General features: G+C 31.4%; 1 protein-coding gene and 1 long non-coding RNA gene across 5 annotated transcripts in view; one reads left to right on the plus strand and one right to left on the minus strand.

Annotated features, from left to right (window-relative positions):
• Window positions 1-21,021, plus strand: part of LOC107398445 (uncharacterized) — an 86,908-nt gene that overhangs the window by 44,103 nt on the left and 21,784 nt on the right. The gene's annotated exons all lie outside the window — the stretch shown is intronic.
• LOC657664 (MAM domain-containing glycosylphosphatidylinositol anchor protein 2) overlaps window positions 753-21,021 on the minus strand; it is a 35,585-nt gene continuing 15,316 nt past the window's right edge. The window contains exons 3-8 of one of the 2 annotated variants that reach the window (XM_964111.4): window positions 15,436-15,633; window positions 6,191-6,315; window positions 5,996-6,146; window positions 1,521-1,618; window positions 1,174-1,467; window positions 753-1,125 (exon numbers count right to left, since the gene is read on the minus strand). In XM_964111.4, the coding sequence (XP_969204.1) occupies window positions 820-1,125; window positions 1,174-1,467; window positions 1,521-1,618; window positions 5,996-6,146; window positions 6,191-6,315; window positions 15,436-15,633 (1,172 nt within the window). In that variant the 3' untranslated portion in view covers window positions 753-819. Of the gene's footprint in view, window positions 1,126-1,173; window positions 1,468-1,520; window positions 1,619-5,995; window positions 6,147-6,190; window positions 6,316-6,733; window positions 6,873-15,435; window positions 15,634-21,021 lie in introns of those variants that run through there. The other variant, XM_064357506.1, reaches the window with a different exon arrangement.

Genomic DNA, 21,021 nt, shown 5'->3' on the forward strand with positions numbered 1-21,021 from the left:
TGTCGTCAGTTTTTCTTAGTCTGTCAAGAATGCAAAGCCCAACATTTCTGCATTTTTTCCAAGTAATTAGTGAATTGGTTGAATTTAAATTAACTTAAAATCATTTGGTGCCGATGTGATATAACGCTCCAAACGCCCTCCTTTTGTACACTGCCGTACTATGTTTTTGAGTTCAGGAAATCTTGCGATTTTGTATCTTGTTCCGTCTCCTAAGTTATAGTCCTTCGTAGTCTCTTGTAAAATTACACATTTTCAGTAGTTTAGGTTTTTTTGTTGGTAACATCTTAAGTCTTTTTTTTAATATTTGAATCCTAGATTGTAAACACTATTTTAAAACTCGTTTCACATTGCAACGTGTTTTAAATTTAATTTAAACACGTTTCAGTTTAAAATTAAAAAAATATATTTAATTTAAAACACGTTTCAGTTTAAAATTAAAAAAATATATTTAATTTAAAACACGTTTTGTCCCAACAAAAAAAATTTTGAATAACATTTATGCGAAAACGCTTAAAGTTCTGTGGTGTCTATGCAACTCGCTAAAGCTCGTTGCATACGCGATAACCCTCGACCTTAAAGCTTGTCTTTTCGCACTTGTATTAATAACTAAAAAAAACAACTAAAATAAATGGAGAATGTCTGAATGCCTGTCATTAGTTCTGTAAAGCGGCATTTCTGGTTTTACATGAGGAATCGACAGGCGACTAGATGAAAGTCATTTTCACACACCTTGTAGTTCGGTTGGCAATAAATTTGATTAAATTATTGTAACTTTTATTTGAAGAAATTTTGTACAATATAAAAACATTACGTAACTATCTACAATAAAACGTTGGGGATTTGCAACAATATCATTACTGCAATTCCCAAGCAATGAATTTGTCCTGTTGACCCAACGAACGGTCGTCCTTTGTCCGAACTGAACCACTGATGGACATCCGAGACGTCACTGTACCCATGCTGGTTTTTGGTCAAAATCAGACATTCGTACAACGAATCTGGCACTAAATTCGTTATGCGAAAGCTCTGCAACCTCTCACTGGTTTTCGCATCGTACTTTTGCTCCGGCTTTATAACTAGATCGTGCCACTGGCCTTTATGGTCGTAAAAAGTCGTTGCATTGATCTAAAACATGAAATTAACAAAAACTACGCTTAAACATTATTTTATTACTCGTCGGTAGAGAATTTTCACTTCAATGATTGGCAGCACCGACTGCACTACCCATCTCAAGTCGTAATAATCCGGGTTCGAATACGCCGGACTTATGATACGTGCCGGTCCGGGCTTTCCGGTCAATTCGATATATTTCCGGTCTTTTCCGATCGAATTGTGCACCGTACAACTGTAATTCCCGAAATCGGAGAACTGGACATTTTTTATTGTCAGAGTGTAGATTTTGCCTTTACTTGACATGATTCTCCGATCGGTTTGTTGCAAAGGGAAGGAATTTTGGTACCAAGAAACCTGGAAAATGCCATGGAGGGAAAATAAATGAGGTGTTTGATTCAAATTCAAACCTCTCCGGGGGGGTCCGCTTGGACGACGCAGTCCAATCGGGCCTCCAGGCCTTCCCCGGAGTTCACCCACGACTTGGCGACGGTAATTTCCGGCGGAACTGCAAAATATTACAAAAAATAACACTAGTTTACAAAAAAAAATTCTTATACCACGAGAGAATAGTACTGACAAATACTTTTGTCTATCATGTCTGTTTTTTTTTTAAATATATTCACCAAAAATTTGAAAATTTGTTTGTGGTTTGTGGTCTAGTTTGGCATTCGTTATTTCTGTGATAAACTAATTGTTAAACACGTTATTTGCTTTAAAATATCGTCAAGTGAATGTAGATTACGCTCAAACAATTTTTGATAAAATTATCCTAATAAAATCCGGGAAACTCAAGTTTTCATCAAGATTTAAGGTCAAGACCAAGGTTTTTGGGATAAAAATATGTTAGGCGATTAATGCTGGTTACAAGATGAGAAACTGATTCTAATCAGTGTAAAAAAAAAGAAACAATTTTTGTAATTTTTAATTTTTCAAAAGTTTTGAATCAGCCTTTTTTGTTGTGTCTTTGGCATTCGTTATTGATGTGATTAACAAATGGTAAAATATTTTATTTGCTTTAAAATATCATCAGCTGAATGTAAATTAAACCCAAACAATTTTTTCTATGATTGTGTTTAAATTATCCCAACAAAACTATGATGAATGTTTCCATTAAGATTTAAAGTCTTATGAAGAAAAAAAAGTTGATACTTTAAAATAAATATTTAAAAAACTTGACACCATAATTTTTTTCGACTTCAGTATCAGACTTAGGATTGTTGATAAATATTCAAATTGTCCAATAAATAATAATATAACAATGTACTCTACCAACAAAAAAATTAACTATGATTTCAATTTCTTATAAGTTACTCAAACTTTTGTGAAAAACATTATTTCTAAGCTTAAAAATAAACCAAGTAAAGATTTTTTTTTACCTATTATATTTTTTATTTATTTTATTTATTTATTTATTTATAACATTACATTAATAGAACGTGTTCTTGATGAGATAATTTCCTCCTTAACTAAATTAATTAATTCATGTATTGAAGCAGGGGTGTTCCCAACTGTTCTTAAAGTTGCAAAAATAATACCGTTACATACAAGGGGCTCAAGAGATGACTTAAACAATTTTCGATCAGTTTCGATTTTGCCTACGTTTTCGAAAATCTTAGAAACCGTCTCAAACGAACAAATTAATAATTTTCTGTCTAATAACAACCTTATTAACAAAAATCAATTTGGATTACAAAGCGATAAATCTCCTGTTGTCGTACAAAAGAATTATGTTGGATTAATATTTTGGGACCCACAGAACGCTTTTTATTTTGTTGGTCACAAAAAGTTGCTGTCTAAATTATCTAACAATTTTGCATTTAACAATAAAAGCCTAAAATTTAAATAATCGCTATCAAATATGTAAAATTATAAACTTGGTATCTGATAGGGAAAAAATAATAAGAGGAGTACCACAAGGTTCTGTATTAGGGCCAATTCTTTTTCTTATGAATATGAACAATGTTGATGAAGATTTCCCAGCGGTAACCATAACATTATTATTTGCTGACGACAGCACTTTAACTAAACAGTCAAACAATCTTGAGGAATTATGCCAAAGGTACAGGAAAAAGCTCGTGTTTGTTTGCAAATATGGACTTATATTTATGTGAACGTAATATAAATTATGAAAACCCAAAAACAATAAAATTCTTATGCGTGGTAAAGACTCTAATCTTAATTGGATGGATCAACTATCACATAAAGTATCTAAAAAAAAATTTTTGTTACGATGCTTAAAAAAAATATTCCTCAACAAGTCTGCTAGTTAAATTTTTCGTGTACTACGAAAAGTATTAAGAATAATTGGGGTGTTCAGTACTGTAACGAAATAAGTCCTTTTTGACAAATTTGAGGTACGAAGGTCCGAAGTTTACTGGTTTTTTGCAAATCTGTTTTATGTTGGAGTGGCATGGTTTTTAAATAACGACTAAAAGACAAATTATACAATAACTTTGTTAGAACATTGTAAAATTTTGTTGGAAAAAAAATAAATAAAAGTTAGTATAAAACGCGAATTGGAGGATTGAAGTACAGAATTTATTTCTTTAATTTTATTAGGACTAAGACCTGGACATAAGTTTTTTTTAAATTAGCTTTCTTATTTTTAGCCCGTTAAAGTTTTGTTCATCCATCCATTTTGTCCATCATTTTTTTCTAAAATCTTACTTCTTCATAACTAATAGTCCGAAAACTCATTATAAAAAAATAAATTTGAAAAAGATTATTTTTAATGTAAACAAACAAAATAAATATCTTATTAAAGTCGGCGTTCTAGCGAACGGGACATTAAGGGTAGCAGCCCTTAAAAGTTTTTACTTTTTTTTTACTTCCTCTATCAGGAATTGGTCATAAATTAATGAAATTTTTACAGTAGTCTCTGAGAGTGACGTAAATATTATATAATTTTTTAGTTGTTGTTTTTAAATGGAAACACAAGGGCCAGAATCACTATTTTAACATTTCTGTTTAATAAAAACCACCCCTGTAAAAATATTGTCACCAACTTCCCGTTTATGGAAACTTTATGGAAAATACGTAAACTGAAGTGTCAGCTCTAAATTTATAATTTTTTATATTACATAATTAAATTAATTTGTAGACGTGTAGAGAAAAAACAATTGATGGACTTAACTCATTATTGCACTGAACAAATGTTCACAAATTTTCGGTGTTTTTACAAAATTGTTTAGTAATAATAACTAAATAAATCAGTTTATTGCAACACCAATTATTGCATTTGAAAGAGACTTATTTCGTTATAGAATTGAACACCCCAATGAGGAAGTTTCCAATTTTTCAAAATGTTATTATTTATTTTCAACATAAAACTCAAATCAAGAAATTGAATGCATACAAAAAATAATTCGGTAGCTTTATAAATAACAAAAAGATAAGCTTTTTTGTCTGCCGGTTTGACAGCAATCCCGCTTTGAAGTGTTATTTGTGATGATTGAAGTAATTTGTTTAAGTAGATACTGTAATAAATCACTAATAACTAATAATAATCCATTCTAATAATCACACAAAAATCGGCGTTTTCGATTTTTTTTTGCTTTATTTCTTTCTGTATGCCTTCGAATTTTTTCAGATTTTTTCTACAATTCCTTATGAATAATAAATTTTAATTAATGAGAAATATTAATAAAATATTATTTTATTTAAAAAAATTAAAAACATTAACTAATGGAAATTTTTATGATTTCTAGAACAAGCGATGCTTGCAAAATGTTTTGTACAAAAATATGTAAAAAATAAGTGTTCCACAAACGACTTCTTATTAAAGATATCGACTCTTGCATAAACAGAAATACAATTTTTTTATTTGTCAATGCTTTTAAAGATACGTTCGATGAATAAGTAGATGTGGTTTATAATTATAAGAGTTTTCAAAGATATGAAATTACGATTTTTTTGTTTTTTTTTAAAGCGGTAATGTTCTCATTTTTTGATATCAAACGGTTTTATAACGTGAGATTACTAAATTTTATTTACTTTATTTAGGACTAATAGTTCATTAAACATTCATAAAAGATATAGGAGTGCAATAGCTAAATGGAAAAAATTGAGGAACAGCGAAGTAATTTTAACAATTGTGCCGCGTGACATCACACCTAGCGCTCTGTCAAATTTCGAACTTTGAGGTCTGATAACTTTTTTATATTTGCGAATATAAAAACGTGAAAAGTACCAATAGTTTTACAATTATGAAGACTATTAATGAAATTAATTTCAAAAAAATTGAAACTTCCTCATTAGTAGAGATTAGGGATTATAGAGATGATGTAAGATCAAAATTTAGGGAATTAAATATGAACACCACCTAGTTTGTATATTTTTAAATGTTTTCTTTATATTAAAAGAAATGAGCATAAATATGGACTAGTAAAAAGTTCACATGATCATAACACCAGACCTGGTGAAAAAATTATTAATGAATTTACTATATTAGATAGAAGCAGAGATAGTGTAAGTCACTATAGTCCGTTTTTTTTTAAATACATTACTCAATTGCGTAAATTTTCAAAGTATAAATAAATTATTATTATTACTTAAAACATCGTCAAGTATATGTAGATTAAGCTCAAAACAAATTTGCTTTTGTTTATGGCAAAATGATCTTAATAAAACTTAAACAATGAAATGGTGAACGTTTTGGTTTAGAAATTTCTCGATTACTACTAGTCTATATTAAGATAAACTGACCCTGATAGTACAAAAGAATAAGCAGTCTGTAAAATTTTTGATGTTGCAAAAATACTTTGTAATGAGTATTGAAAAAACTCGACGTCCTATTTTTTTTCCGACTCCAGTATCAGACTTAGGGTTAATTATTCTACCGACACACACTGGTTTCACCTATTGGTAAAATTTGGAGACTCACAAAGGACGTGGAGCTTGATTTCTCCAGTGACCGCCTGCCCTATACCGTTGGAAGCCGTGCACTGATAAGCGCCCGCATCTTCGCGTTGGACGTTGGTTAGTGATAAGAGATACCCTGTTTGGACTTGTAACCCAGACGGTAGCAGACCTTCCTAAAAGTGGATTAAAATGTGCCAAAAATCTGAAAAAAACTCACTTTTTTCGACCACTGGACCACCGGTGTTGGGTTCCCGCTGGCGCGGCACTCGAACGACACCGTCGCCCCCTTCCGGGTGGTCAGAACGTCCCCATTGTTCGGAAAAATTTGTATACTCGGAGGCACTGCAAAATAATTACCATATTTCAATTTATTTTATCAGTGAAACTTCAAGTCCGAGTCTTTTTTCCAGGTGTTGTCAGCGTGTGTTACGCGCCCGTATTTTCAATTGTTTTTCCTTATCTTGTCTCATTTCGTACAAAACTGGGCATTGTTTCGCGTTCATTGTTTCCAGTCGGCAAATAACGATGGACGCTGAATTCGAACTTTATTAAACGTGTGGTTCTTTCGCTGCAATATTTCCGCTGCGTTTTTCACCAGAAAATATGCACACAACACAAAAACGGTTATTGGCGTTTCACTTTTTGCTAGAATGTACGCTTTTAAACTCGCGCCAAAAAAATTCACATTGAAAATGTGGCAATTAAATGGGGGCCATTATTTAATAAAACACCAGCCGCGTTTAAAAACTGCAACATTTACCTTCCCCACGACCCCCCTTTCGCACTTTTGAATATCCTGGGACAGTTTCCACCGACTTTTCGCCTTTTTTGTTTGATTTTTTAGAAATGTCAACAACTGTCAAATTGAAAGATCGCGCGCGCATGCGCCGTGATTGTCAACATTTTAACGTTAATTGACGTTTTTGACTAAAATAAAAGGGTATTAACTCAATGTTCTTTATTTATTTTATTTATTTCCCAATTTTGTGGCATTTTTCATCTAGCAGATCATCCAACGTTCTCTAGAGGGGTAGAATTCAAAGGAAAAAAGACAACAAAGACAGACGCATTCTTTTATGAATTAACGTACGGCATTAATGATTGTTGTAAAATTTGTAAGGATTTGATTGGGCCGTTTGAGGTCGGCCATTAGAAATACGGAGAGAACCAATCACTTTAGACTTTTTGATTCATTCAAAAATTATATTTTTGGATGTGATTGGCCCACTTAAGGTCGGCCATCATTATAATGTGAGACACCAATCGTTTTTGGTTTTTGGACTCATTCATTAATTTAAAGTGAATGGTCAGTTTAAATTTGAAAGCACACAATGAATAAACCTTAATTTTTTTAAACAGCCTTCCTTTAAATATTTTTATTTAATATTTAATAATGTAATGTAATAATTTATTAATCATTTAATAATGATTTTTTTATTTTATTTTTAAATGACACCAACTTTTTTTTTTCGAATTTATGTATATTGTTGCTAAGGTTCTTAGAAAGTTACTATATTTTCTCATGTGATTTGAACGTAAATTTTTTTTAATAGAAAAATTAATTAATCGACTCTTTAACCCTTTTAAACAAATACTCAAAATGAGGTGATTCCTGTGATTCCTGTAAAGTAATGACTCAATTTAGGAACAACATCTGATCATAAAGAAAGCATTTTGATTATTACTTTTCATAAAAATTCAATTTCAAATTTAATTAATATTAATTATTGATTATGTTAATTAATCAATTAATTCAAAAACTAAGCAAAATCGACCAGTAACACTTTAGTTCAAAAATCTCAATGGTAAAGCTAAAAAATGCAAAAAATATGGTGTTCCATTTAAAAAGTTTCGGAAATCTCTCTTAACGGACACCTCCTATAAGCGGACCCCTCTGACAAACGGACATTTTTGTTAGCCCCTTTTTAACCGTTTCTTTTTTAAGCGGACTCTTCAATAAACGGACGCAGAAAGTGCAATTCGGGTCTTTGAAAACAAAATCTCTCTTTTAAGCGGACAGTATGCCATGTGTTATTAATTATTTTGACACCGTCAAAATTCAGAGAATCATGTAAGCGGGTACATATTTTGTTTCAGATTCAAAGCTCAGAAGCGATTGATTTAATTATAATTTAATAATTAAATTAAATAATAATTATTAATAAATTAAATTAAAGTGTTATTATTAGTATTACTTATTATTGCACTCGTTTTTATTTGAAGTAGGTCTTACGGTGTATGTATGTACTCGTTAGTACATAATAATTTTTTCTTTATTGTATCGTGGTCAATAATAGTTACAAAAAGCGTTTGTTAAAAGAAAAAAAAATTCGGGACCAAAAGAAACCAGGTGTACGACATTTAACAAATAAATGGGAAATAGGAAGATCCAATAAGTAGCAAATATTGTTAAAAATGAAGGTGAATTGGTGAAAAAATGCCATGGAAGTGGAAACGTCTGGCAAAAGCGATTTTTTTTTTAACGACTGATGATTGTTGAAAGTTTTAAATGCATTTTAAATGGCAGTTTAATTCGAATAAGTTTAATTCTGAATTAAATTTTAATTTCGCTTTCTGTAAACCGACTTTCAAGGAGTTTGCGAACACATTAAAAAAGGGGCATTTATAAAAATTTGACATCTTGAAATTTGGTCATATTCGGAATAATTGTTCTACTAGAAAGCGTGATTGTAAATACATAACGATTTTTTTGTATGACACTTATTTGTGAAGATATTGACTTTTAAAAATTTGACAAAATATGAGACACAAAGTTTTTGGAAGCTTTTATTTAAAAAACTAATGCATACCAAAATAATTAAAATAGTGCTTTATATAGAAAATTCTCTGTTCTTTTTTATTCTGAAATCAAATTTGGAATTTGAAATTTTTTTCGTGTAGAAAACCGGAAGTGAAGTTTTAAATCCGAATTTTAGTAAGTTTGAGCATTTTTTAAAATTTATTTTTATTTCAAAAAATAGCTTATAATGATTTTACACTAAAAGTCACAAATTGGGATCTCTATTTCTTTAGGAATACAGTACTTAAAGTACGTGATCGGCCGGTTATCTCCTAAACGAATAGATATCCAATTTTGCGACTTATAGTGTAGACTCTATTTATTTTAAGCTATTTTTTAAAATAAAAATAATTAAAACAAAATGGTCCAAGTTACTAAAACTCGGATTTGAAACTTCACTTCCGGTTTTCAATATGAAAAAAATTTCAAATTTCAAATTCGATTTTACAGTTAAAAAGAACAGTGAATTTTGTGTATAAAGTACCATTTTAAATATTTTGTTATATATTATTTAATTAGAATAATATTTTACAAAAACGTTATGCTTAATATTTGGTCAATTTTTAGAAGCCAATAACTTTTTAAATAAGTCGCTCACAAAAACATCATTACGTATTTACATTCACACCTTTTAAGAGAACAATTGTAACCGAATTTCAGGTTGTCGCATTTTTTGAGTTGTCCCAAAATTAAATTTTTAAGTCTTCTGAAGAGTGGCTAGTGAAGTTTAAATTTGTCACTATATAAATTTTAAGTACATCTCTGGCGAATCTACGAATATTGATGAGCAAGATGCAGCTAATTTTGAAGAAAAACTATTAACTTTTTTTCAAGAAATAGTTGATAAATATTGTTATTCTATACCAAATAGTATCATGCTTCTAACTTTTTGATAAATTAATTTAGGCTGTTATTATTATTATTATTGTTATTATTATTATTACTATTATTATTATTATTATTACTATTATTACAATAGATTATAGAGCAGAGTCCCTGTTGGGAATACATTTCTCAATATCAGACTAAAAATTTTGTGTTTGTGTATATTATTCTCTTAAGAAGACAGCTTCATTAACCGGACAAAAAACGTGTGACTGTCGGTGTCCGCTTATTGGAGAGAGAAAATGTATATGTATATAAAATAATCTAAAGTAATCTAGAATATGTACGGCTTTTGTAAAAAAAAGATTAATTTTCCAATATTTAAAGATCAATTCAGGGTTGAAAATTTCAAAATTAATTAATTACATTGTTCTGAGTATTGTCAAGACTGTTTTGACAGTTTTGTTAAAATTTCATTCGGACTATTCGGAAGTAAAATTACCGTTGGGGGCGCCACTGAGCTAGGTCAAAAACAGTAACCATAAATGGCGGGAAAATGTTTATTCGGATATTTTGAGCGTTGTACGAATTTTGGGGCTTCACAATTATTACATTGCCTATGCGGAATGATTATTGCATCTTTGATGCAAGAAACTTATGTTGACAAATGAGAGATGACGAGGAAAACACGAATAACGAATGACTGTTTGGTTCACTTTCTTTATTGGAAAATTATTACAAAGACATTGAAAAACCTACCTTTTGGCATAATTTACGTTTAAATGTATCAGCAGTTGTTAATCTTTATAGTAGTTTTGTAGATTTACCGCAGCATTTCATGATTTTTTCAGTCGAAAATTCTAACCTAAAATTCATAACACTTCACTAATTTATTGGTTTCTTGAGCCAAACTTTGTGTTCGCTGTGATCCATTATTTATAATCTTTAATTAGACAACTGTTTGATAACACTTTGTAATCAAAATTTAAATATTTTTCACTTTTTATCCACTTTCAAGTTCCAACAATAAACACATTATACCATGAAAAACTACAGAACCAAAGTCAACGCTAGTATTTACCACCACGTACTTTTAAAGTAATTCTTTCTATTGTAAGTAATTAACACTATACACACAAAATTGTTGAACAATTCATTAAATGTCAGTTAAATGTGGCATTACGAAAATTTCTTTACTGTTTTCGACATAGTTCAAAAGTCATCACCAGAGGGCGTCTAGTTAATTTTATTTCCGAATTATTATTTAAAAGATAAAAAACCAATCTTGATCAACCAAACGAACCTTAGGACCTGTCAGAAATACAAATAACCCACTATTGACTCACCCTGTATTTGCTGTTTCAAAACTATAGAAATTTCAACCTCGCATTTTACCGAATTATTTTTTTTAAATGAGGTTGGTAAAAATGAGATCGCTATTGAAAATTTAGATATCTATTGAAACTATAAATTCCATTAGCTGTTAATTTTTTGTGCATGAATAATTTATAAGAACTAATTTTTAGAGGTATTTCTATAGTTTTGAAACAGAATAGTAGACTTTTTCAAATCACTGAGACACCCTTTATGAACAAACCCCAAAACCGGTGCCAACCCAAGCTCGTGGCGCGAAATTCCCCAATTAATCAGCTCTGTTGCTAAGCGACTGTGTTAAAATGGCGCGACTTTTAAAACGCAATCTGTATGATGTGGTCCCCTTTGGGCACGTAATGCGATTAAATAAGAGAGCGAAGAAATCCCTCTCATATATCCCCAATTTGTCATAGCGAGATCTCGGTCTTGTAGAAACACGACACGTGTCAGCCTCGAGCGGCTAAATAGAGATGTTGAATTTCCAACTTGTCTGATCCATGCAAGTGGCCCGGAGCGAAGCGGTGAACCCTTCGAGTTACAGAAACTTTCCAACATACAAATGATACCCCGAAGGCCTCAGCGGATCACGATTAATTTTTCACCTTCGAGGGTGACACCGCCGGAGAGAAAAATATTGTAAATTTTTTACGGTGGTCATGAATCATGAAACACAACGAGCGGTCGCTTTTTCCAACTTGTGTGTGTGTGTGTGTATAACAATGAATTTACATATGGGGTGGCCATTGTCTGATTGTATGGAACGCAGGACGAATGTTTGTTTTAGCGATAAATTAATTTGCTCGTGTGTTTGGTTTGCATCAATTATAAAACTTTAAAGTAACAGTGAAATTATTATTTCACCGGCGGAGAGAAACAATTTTTGCTGGCGGCGCCCCGAGGGGTTGCTTGTTTTCGGGCTAAAAATGTGATGGCATATGTCGGACCATCCAGCTTCCGTAAAAAATAAAAGCTCGATAGGAATCAAGTTTAAATACATGCAAATTGAAGAGGACGCTTTGGTGAACATCAAAAACAGACGTTGTCTTATTTCCCGGCACGCAGCGTGCCGTTGCACAGAGCGAGAGGGTTGATCAGTAAAACTCCCCGGTTTTAATGAATGCAAATTGACTGCTTTGCATTTTAAACTTGCAATCAAGTAGAATGATGGTATAAATATTCATACGGCGGTTTTGCTTCCACCGCTTATTATTGACTATGACATTTCAAACAATAAATACATCCATTTAGCCGCAATAGTGCGACGTTATCCAGACACTCGAGACCCAGTTTTTGCGCAAAGTATTGCCGGTTCAGAATTTACAATCTATAAATTTTTTAATGCAAAATTATTATAGTTATATCTAAACAGGCATCTAACTGAATGTAGGATACGAGCCCTCGGGGAGCAGTTAATGCTCAATTCCAAGTGAGCGCTCGTTCCTCGCTTGTATTAACTCGAACAAGTCCCGAACAAAACCAGACCGCAAACATGACAAAAACACCAACCCTCCTTCACCCTTAAAAAATTGCCCATCTGCAGCCCACCATGAATATGAAAAACTGGACCGACGCAACGATTTATCTGCGCCCAAATGGCAAACTAAACGATTTTTAACATGCCAGCTACAAATATTTGACCTTTACTCCACATTTAGCCAAATAATGGACGGCGTAATGGCCCCCAGGTTTGGCGCGAATTTAAAATTCGGCTTAATTCTAACTAAACGTTTTTTAATACAGCGTGTTCGTAAATGGACCGCCATCGCTTCAGTGCGAACTCACAGCAGTGAGAAAAATATTATTCTGCATTTGCATTTTTTTTATGCTGTGAAGAACTAGAGAAACTTAAAAAGGACCAATGAGGGAACACTCTTTTTGATGTATCAAGTAGTCTATTTGCGAAAAAAGAAAAACTGTCACATATTCAGTGACGTACAATTGTACAATAATTTCGGTATCAATTGGAATGTATTATTAAATAAACTTAAAGGATTACCTACTTAAATTTGTATAAAAGTGCTCAATTGCTCAAACAGGTTACCATCTTGCTGTATATTCACAAACGGACTCATCTAAGTGATGGCAGTCGAATTACCGAACACGCTGTATACCAGCAACTCGAAAAATGCGCACAAGAAACAAGCCCACAGAAAAATTAAAATGAATTAACCTCTTGTTATTACTATGTTTAAAAGCCACTTTTTTTGCAAAATTTCGCTCAAACTGATTGGTAAACTGTGTGTTAAAATTCGAAAATTACGTTACGTATTTTTCGAACGCTCTAACACGCTTTTATTTCGTATAAACTAGTTAGAAGAGATCAAAAAATTATAAATAAAAGTCGGAAATGACATTATTTTACTCTTTTTCCTCCATCAGATAAGAAACAAAATTTGGCCTTTTTATCTTGTTTTAAGGCGAAACATTTTGGAAAAAAATTGTCAAAGTCAAAAAAATTACTACATTACATTGAAGTAGACAGACACTCTTTTAGTTTGTTTAGTGAAATTTTATTAAAATACGCAGGAAAATCTTCTAATTCTTTCGAAAATGGCGTCATGAAGTTTTTTTCATTTAGCTCGTTTTTTGAGAAGAAAAGCACAATTTCGAGTTGAAAACAGGCTGTAAATAATATTACAGTGAAAATTTTATTTTGTTGAACATTGGCGTTTTTGTGGAATTGTTTGTAATGCATTGATATGGACTTTTTAAAACTGAACATTGGATTATGTCATGTTTAACGAAATAAACTCTTCACCATATAATACATATAATCTAGGAACTCTAATTTTTAATTGAACAAAGGACAAAAGCATTATGTGATGTTCAGCGAAATAAAATTATCTATAAAGGCTGTTCCATGTAAACAGCACTTTAGAAATATTGAAAGTTCCGATAATGATATTTACCTAAAAATAGGTGTACAGCCATAACCCGTTAGGCCGTGATGAACGAAAACAAGGCGGTTCTTCCGGTTGTACCAGAAGTTGCTATTAACTTTCTTATTTTAAATAGAAAGATATGTTTTTTACTGTTTTTAGATAACTTGGGTTAGTTCAAGGGGATTTTTATCAGCTTTCCCGTTACTTAAATTTCATCGTTTTCGAAATATTTTGGGGTTTTGAAAATTTTTGGATTTGCACCTTTCATTTAAAAAATTGGTAAATCTGCCATTTTTATTAAAAATCATATTTGGACAAGCAGAAAAGAACATCTATATCGTCCTTTCAGTGTGTTCAAAATTGGAAGAAAGGTTTACAAATTCCAAAATCTTAACGTTATTTTTGGACAACTTCTACAACCTATATTATATGTTAATGTTAATGTTAATGCTAATGTTAATGTTAATGTTAATGTTAATGTTAATGTTAATGTTAATGTTAATGTTAATGTTAATGTTAATGTTAATGTTAATGTTAATGCTAATGTTAATGTTAATGTTAATATTAATGTTAATGTTAATGTTAATGTTAATGTTAATGTGTTATGCGTTAATGTGTTAATGTGTTAAGAGAGAAAACTCTATAAGTTGTTTATTATTGGACTTTTTCTTTTATTTAATTATAGCTGCGTTTCTGCTGCATATAAAGGGAAAAGTTCAAACTTAAATTTGTTCCAATTGTTTAGCGCATTGCAAAATTTGGCGCATAGCCTTCTTGTAACATTATTTCCCTTGCCATTTAGCTTGTTTCCATGGTGTAAACTCATTTTAGGAGAAAATGGCACTAAAATCTCTTAAGGGTAACATTAAAGTTATTAAAGCAGAAAATTTCACTTTTTGACTAAAATAGTCAGTAATTTTTTTAATATTTAAAGCTAAATATCTTTTCAGTAATCAACAAAAGACACTTAACTGTTTATGTTTTTAGAAAGACAATTTATAAGTCTTTTAGATGCAAAAATAAAAAATTGGGTGTTCTATTTAAAATTTTGAAGTTATTCAATTTACAACAAACCTTTTCATTTTTTATTTTTTTTTATTTGGACTTTTTTTTAAAGTGGTGCAAGTTCTACTTTTCTTAGATTCTTAGTTTATATGTAATGATTAAAAAAAGCGTGTTTTCGTGAAATAAATCAAAAACAAAACAAAATCTACCAATAACAATTTAGCTTAAAAACATCAGTGTTAAAAGCTTCCTCCAGAAATGCAAAAATATAGGTTGTTCCATTTAAAAAAACATAAGTTTGTGTTGTAGCTAATTTCGGAAACACCCTAAAGTTACCTTGTCATTTTGGCAATATATCTTAAGCAGTTAATAGAATAGTGAACGAAAAATATAAGTTTGTAAAATAGTAAAATAGTCACTATGCTTACTTTTACCCACCGCCAACTTTTGCCCCACTCTACTCTAGAATTGAAAATAATTTTAGGTGGAAATAACAGGACATTCTGTATTGTTTCACCAATTTTTTATAAAGTAGAAATGATAAATTTCGAGCTTGTCCCGAAAACAGTCACTTACTGAGTATCTCAACAGTGTGAATGAGGTCCCCGTGCGAGCCGTCGCCAATCTGGCACGTGTAGTCTCCCTGATCCGAGTACCTGATATCCCTCACTTCCAGATTATATCCCACTAGTGATATTCTGGGATCGGCTGTGATTTTTTGTTGTCCGGCCGTTAGCAGAGTGATGCCTCGTTTCCACACTATAACGAACGAACCTGCAACCAAAAAGACAACAAATAGCGGGTGAAGAAGGTTGTATGTGGCGGCGCGACGGGCGTTAAAAGAGCACAAAAATCGGCGACGCTGCAAATACGAGTGAACGACACTTGGCCCTTTTAAATATCCTTCACTTTCCATTAACAATCCGGCTTTATGTGCTCGTGCATTGTTTCCGAAAGCCCCACACTATTATCACCCTTGTTCGCAACAATTATAACATGGGAGCCATTATTCCGAGTTTGGGTCGTGTCGCTATAACGTTGGAAAAAAAAACGCAAGCTGACGAATTGATCATAATTCGATACATTCCTCAGCAGTTTTCAATTTTCACAATGCGGTGGCTGGCTGCCGGCTGTAAATTTAAAAACTCGCGAGTGAATTCTTGCGGAAAAAATTGCGAATTTGAATGTCTGACGAGTGATTTTACGCGAATTAATGAGCTTGCCACCGCGATTGCGATTCGTGACACTAATCGAATTCCGGAAATAGGTACATTGAAGGGCAATTTACTCATTTTTTTTGGATTGGACGGCCTCTAATTTAATTTAATCATTCTGTATATGTCGTGTTTTGTTACACTAGTACAGTATATTTAAATAAATGTTCTTTGTTTTTCCACAGGCCACAATCTATTATTATGCCCGTGGCACACAAACTTTTACTCTGTTTTTGGTTAGTAGTTTAAATAATCTGGATCAAAAAGACCTCATCATTCCCGCTTTTAGGATAAACAACATAATTATTCCATAATAAATACAGTCAAATCTGTATAACCGGAACTAAGTGTTGCATGGGCTTTTCAGCATTATTGATGTTTTTGGGTTGTCGCCTTGTAATAAACTATTACAAATTTTTGGTAAATCGCAGATTATGTAACGTAATATTTCACATATATCAAGTGCGTCCAAAAAGTCTTTAAATCAACTCTTGCCGTGGAATTTATATTGACAGATTTTTATTGTCTTTGATAGATTATCGTTTTATTCTGTTGAAATGTCAAACGATTTTCTCAAACGCCAGTATTTTCGTATGTAGTAATCGTAAGAAATCAACATACCTACGTTCAAAATTTCACAGCAAGAGTTGATATAATGATTTTTTGAACGTACTGTATTATATAGCTACTCAGTCTTGTCCCTTATAACTAGACTGAAATATTAACAGTTTTTCTCAATTCATATTTTTACAGAATGATTTTGTTTTGCATTTTTGATAAAAAAAATTGAAAACAGACGAAAATCAAAGTTTTTTGTACTTTGGTTTCGCAAATTATTCATTATGAAACTGAAGCTCTCTTTGTGCAACTTCTTTTAGTAAATCTTTAGTTGTATTGGCAATGCTGGGCTGGGTGTCAGCACTGTCATCAGTCATCCACTCCTTCGTCGTGCTCTAAAAACCATTCATGCCACAGTGGAAGGATATGCTATTTTATTTTATGGAATAAATAAACTAATAGAACAATTTTTTTTTCTAGCGAGGTTGATATCAATTTAGTGCAATACACAGCATGTCTTTTGTTGACCTTTAATTATTACAATTTTTGTTTTCAAAACTTGCTTCGCTTAAAATTATTTAGATTATACAGGGATATTTCGGAAATGAGCTGCGACAATACAAACTTTTTTTTAAATGGATCACTCTAAGTTTTATTGGATTTTTGGACGTAGCTCTTAATACTGATGATTTTGATTTAAACTTGTATTAGTCTATTCTGATTAGTTTTTGAAATATTTTGTTTTTTTTTGACGAAAACATACTTTTTTTTAATCCATTACATAAACACTAAGAATCCAAGAAAAGTAGGACTTTCACCACTTTAATGGGAAAAGTTCAAACTTAATTCTGTAACAATTATTTAGCGCAGTTTACGAACGTAAAAAATCGAGAAGTTTGTTGAAAATTAAATAACTTGAAAAAGTTGATTGGAACATTCTATTATTTGTAGTGAGGTAAAAACATAATATCGTTAAAGTTTATCAAGTTTAAAAGTTTAGATTATTTTTATGTAATAAATTTCAAAAAACGTGTTATTGTCAAAAAAAAATCAAATTATTTCAAAAACTTAGCAAAAACATCAATGTTACAAGATACTTCCAAAACTGTAGAAAATAAAAACTTTTCCAAATCGCAGGGACACTTAATAACATAACATTTTTATTTCATAATGAAATAAATACAGTAGACCCTGTATAACCTGAACTAATTATAGCAGAGGGGTTCTGGTGATTAATGATTTTTCGGATTATCGACTTTTTTTCTAAATCTAAATAATAAATTTCACTTACAGTTGAATTATGTTTAGATGTACAGGGTGCTGCATTTTGGATGACCGAATAGGTGATCTCCGAAACTAAGAGGTTTAGAGAAAAACAAGTGACACATTCTCGAGTCCGTTTTTTGAGAACATAATTTTGGTCAAAACCTCATCTCGCTATCGTCTTTTGTTTTCGACTTATAAACAAAAGTTGAAATTTTAGCGAAATATTAAAAAATTCATATCTGTCTTATTATAAAAGATACACATCTGAAACAAAGACATTGTACAGGTACTTTTCTACAGAGAATTTAATAATAGTATCAGTGTTTTTTTTTAACATTTGTTTAGCAGTAATAACATAAAGTTGTATTTTTTAAATAGGAATCATAGTTGGCTATGACATTTTCGAAAAGTTTATTTTTTCTGATTTAATATGTCTATTTGTGTAATACATTTTTTCAAATATTTAAAAAAACACAACATTTCGCTTTTTCTTTATAGTAGGCCATGAAAAAAATTTGGAATTTTAATTAAAACTATGAAAAACATATTACCCAACAAGTATTTACAATTTAATGACTTTTTAAACACTAATTAATTCAAAAACAGCATTATAAATTATTATTACATCAAATTTTTGTTCTTAATAAAAATTATTTCTTTTTAAAATTAAAATAGCAACTTACATTGTCATTCTAAATCATAAAAAGGTGTCATGAAATGGTAGTGACACAATTTTCTGCACATTTTTTTATGTAATTAAAATCTGCGACGCTCGTATATTTGTTCAATTGAAAATAACTTTAACATAGCTTATTGTGACAATTTCACATTTTTTACTTTAATAATCGTTCATACCTTTTATGTGAAACAATTTTTCCATGGCCAACTACTTCCAAATTTTTAAATATATTTTTTATAAAAGTATATAAAAATATCAAACTGTATTTACATTATTTGCAGTTCAGAAAAAAAAAACTTTTCGATAATGTCACAGCCAACTATGATTCTTATTTAAAAAAAACTTCATGTTATTACAGCTAAATTAAAAAAACCGCTGATAACATTATTAAATTCTTTGTAAAATAGAGCCTGTATCGTGTCTTTGTTTCAAATGTGTATCTTTTATAATAAGGAAGATATGAATTTTTTAAGATTTCGCTAAAATGTCAACCTTTGTTTATAAGCCGAAAACAAAAGACGATAGCGAGATGTGGTTTTGACCAGAATAATTTTTTCAAAAAGCGGACCTGAGAATGTGTCACTAGTTTTTCTCTAAATTTGTTAGTTTCGGAGCACCTGTACAACATAATAGTTGAGCGTTTTTTATCGTATGTTGTCTTTTGTTATTGTTTCATTAAAATTTTCCGTATGTTTTTATTACCTATCTGTTTTGGTGTGAAATTAATATGACAAATTGTTATTTTATCGACCGCAATAATTTACTGATTTTCCCATCATTTACTGTTCTCATCGACTATTTATTAATTCAACAGAGCGTTTAATTCTTATGTGCACACAAAATTGAAATCCTGCTCATTTATTTTGCGGCTTTTTGGTGAAAATAGTGATGACCACAGATCGATTGTGGAGATTCTTTTTTCTTTGTCCTTATTATATTTTAGGAGTCCTCGCATAACTTAGTTTCCTGGAAATGCAATCAAGCGCATAGAATGGAAATGCGATTTTCTACACTACATTACTCTTTTATCGGATATTTTCCGCAAGAAAACACTTGAGCAATTTCTTTAAGACTGTCTCGACGAAAACTGTACGTCATTATTATTTATTAACTTGTAAAAATCCCGGTGGAACGAGTCAATTTTTAATTCTTCTATGAATACTCCGCGCCGACTATTCACCGTTTCGGTTTTATCGGGATCATCAGTTTGCTTTGTGTCGCTTTGTCATTGAAATAAAAATTTTAAATATTCAAAGGGGCTGTCTTTCATAATCGGACGTCCCTCTCGTGATTAAACTCTCTTTTTTTTCGGAAAATTATTTTATTATGTAAATCGGGTAAATGCACCCCTTTGCTGAACAAACAACGATAAAAACCGAAACAGGACACATGGCACGGCATTAAAGAGGGTAGAAACGATTCGAATTACCGGTAGACTTCAAAGGGTGTACCATCCAGTACTAGTTTATAATAACGAATTTTTGACCTCGGGCTGAACCGCAGCATTGATCGCGCAATTAGCACGATTGCAAATGCCGAATGAACCTGAAGCATCCTTTATGTACTCGGTAATTAATCGGGTTAGACAAACCCGAAGCGATGTTAGGCCCCGATAATCATTCTCTTACAACCGGAGATCCGAAGGATTAGCCCGAGATGAACCCAAACAAATTCTGCTGGTCAGTTTCCAGCAAAACACACACCGGAACGAAGCAATTTTCAGTTTCCCGCCACCAAAAACGTCCGGTTACTTAATTTGCAAAAAATTGCATTCTTTAATAGACATAGTTATGATCGCAATAATTAGTCATTATACCGTCTCGGCGCCCAATCGTTTTAAATTAATTTAAATCCAACCAGTTCGCTAATTACTTGGAAAAAAATGCAGAAATGTTAAGCTTTGCATTCTTAACAGACTGAGAAATAATTATTAAAAATTGAAAATTTGCGCTTCGTCTCATATTTTTCAAAACGCTGCGAATACAGGAAAAATGTGAGGAAGAAATTTGCAGAGAATTAAATTTTCTTTAAAAAAGTCCATTAGCCCATATTTCTTTCGTCAACAGTTTAGGCCCCAAAGCCCAAAGGCTGAAGATTTGTTTTATTTTAACGGTGGGCAAGTAACAGAAATTTATGCATAAACTATAGAAGATGGAAATATGGTATCGCAGACATTCTTATAGGAAATTTAATTCTCTACAACTTTGTTCCTTACAAGTTTTTTGTATCTTCAACCGTATTCCCAGCGTTTTGATAAATATGCGACGGTGCGCAATGAATTGTCGCTTAGAGTTATCAGTTTGCGTTCCATCTTATATTTTTGCGAACGCTGCGAATACGGTTGAAGATACAAAAAAAGTGTAAGAAGCAAAATTGTAGAGAATTAAATTTACTACAAAAAAGTCCACGACACCATATTTCTATCTTCAACGGTTTAGATATAAA

The sequence above is a fragment of the Tribolium castaneum genome, chromosome 6 (genome assembly GCF_031307605.1).
Source record: "Tribolium castaneum strain GA2 chromosome 6, icTriCast1.1, whole genome shotgun sequence".
Classification (NCBI taxonomy): Eukaryota; Metazoa; Arthropoda; class Insecta; order Coleoptera; family Tenebrionidae; genus Tribolium; species Tribolium castaneum.